At 63.1% G+C, this 363-nt stretch overlaps 1 protein-coding gene across 1 annotated transcript; it reads right to left on the reverse strand.

Moving 5' to 3' along the window:
• Positions 1-6: 6 nt before the first annotated feature.
• LOC107734699 (insulinoma-associated protein 1a-like) lies at positions 7-355 on the reverse strand (the record flags this gene model as incomplete). The annotated part of the gene is made up of 1 exon (XM_016546654.1): positions 7-355. A coding segment is annotated over one exon (349 nt), but the record flags the coding sequence as incomplete, so codon positions are not given.
• Between the last annotated feature and the right edge of the window lie 8 nt (positions 356-363).

A 363-nucleotide genomic window follows, 5' to 3' on the forward strand; every position in this document is an offset into this window, starting at 1 on the left:
AGATCTGCGCCGAGTGCTGCAGACGGATGTGCCGCTCCTGGCTCACTCTGCTGGGGAAGTTTTCTCCGCACACCGGGCACAGGTGGCACTCAGACGCGCTCAGGTTCAGCGGCGCCTGGCTTTGGGATTTGTCGCACGCGTCGTGGTGCGCCATCACGTGCTTCTTCAGGTACGCCTGACGCTTGAACCTCTTCCCGCAGTGCTGGCAGTCGTAAAGCCCGTCTTCGGACCCGGATTCGGAGAGTCCAGGACTCGGAGTGTCTCTGTCGCTGGAGGTCTCCTCTTTCTCGGGCGCGGGGGTTTTAGTGCTCTCCGGCTTCTGCGGCGCTGTTTTGGGTTTGTGCCACCGCCGGTGCGAGGCCA

The sequence above is a fragment of the Sinocyclocheilus rhinocerous genome, unplaced genomic scaffold (genome assembly GCF_001515625.1).
Source record: "Sinocyclocheilus rhinocerous isolate Xijiao unplaced genomic scaffold, SAMN03320098_v1.1 C35045283, whole genome shotgun sequence".
NCBI lineage: Eukaryota > Metazoa > Chordata > Actinopteri > Cypriniformes > Cyprinidae > Sinocyclocheilus > Sinocyclocheilus rhinocerous.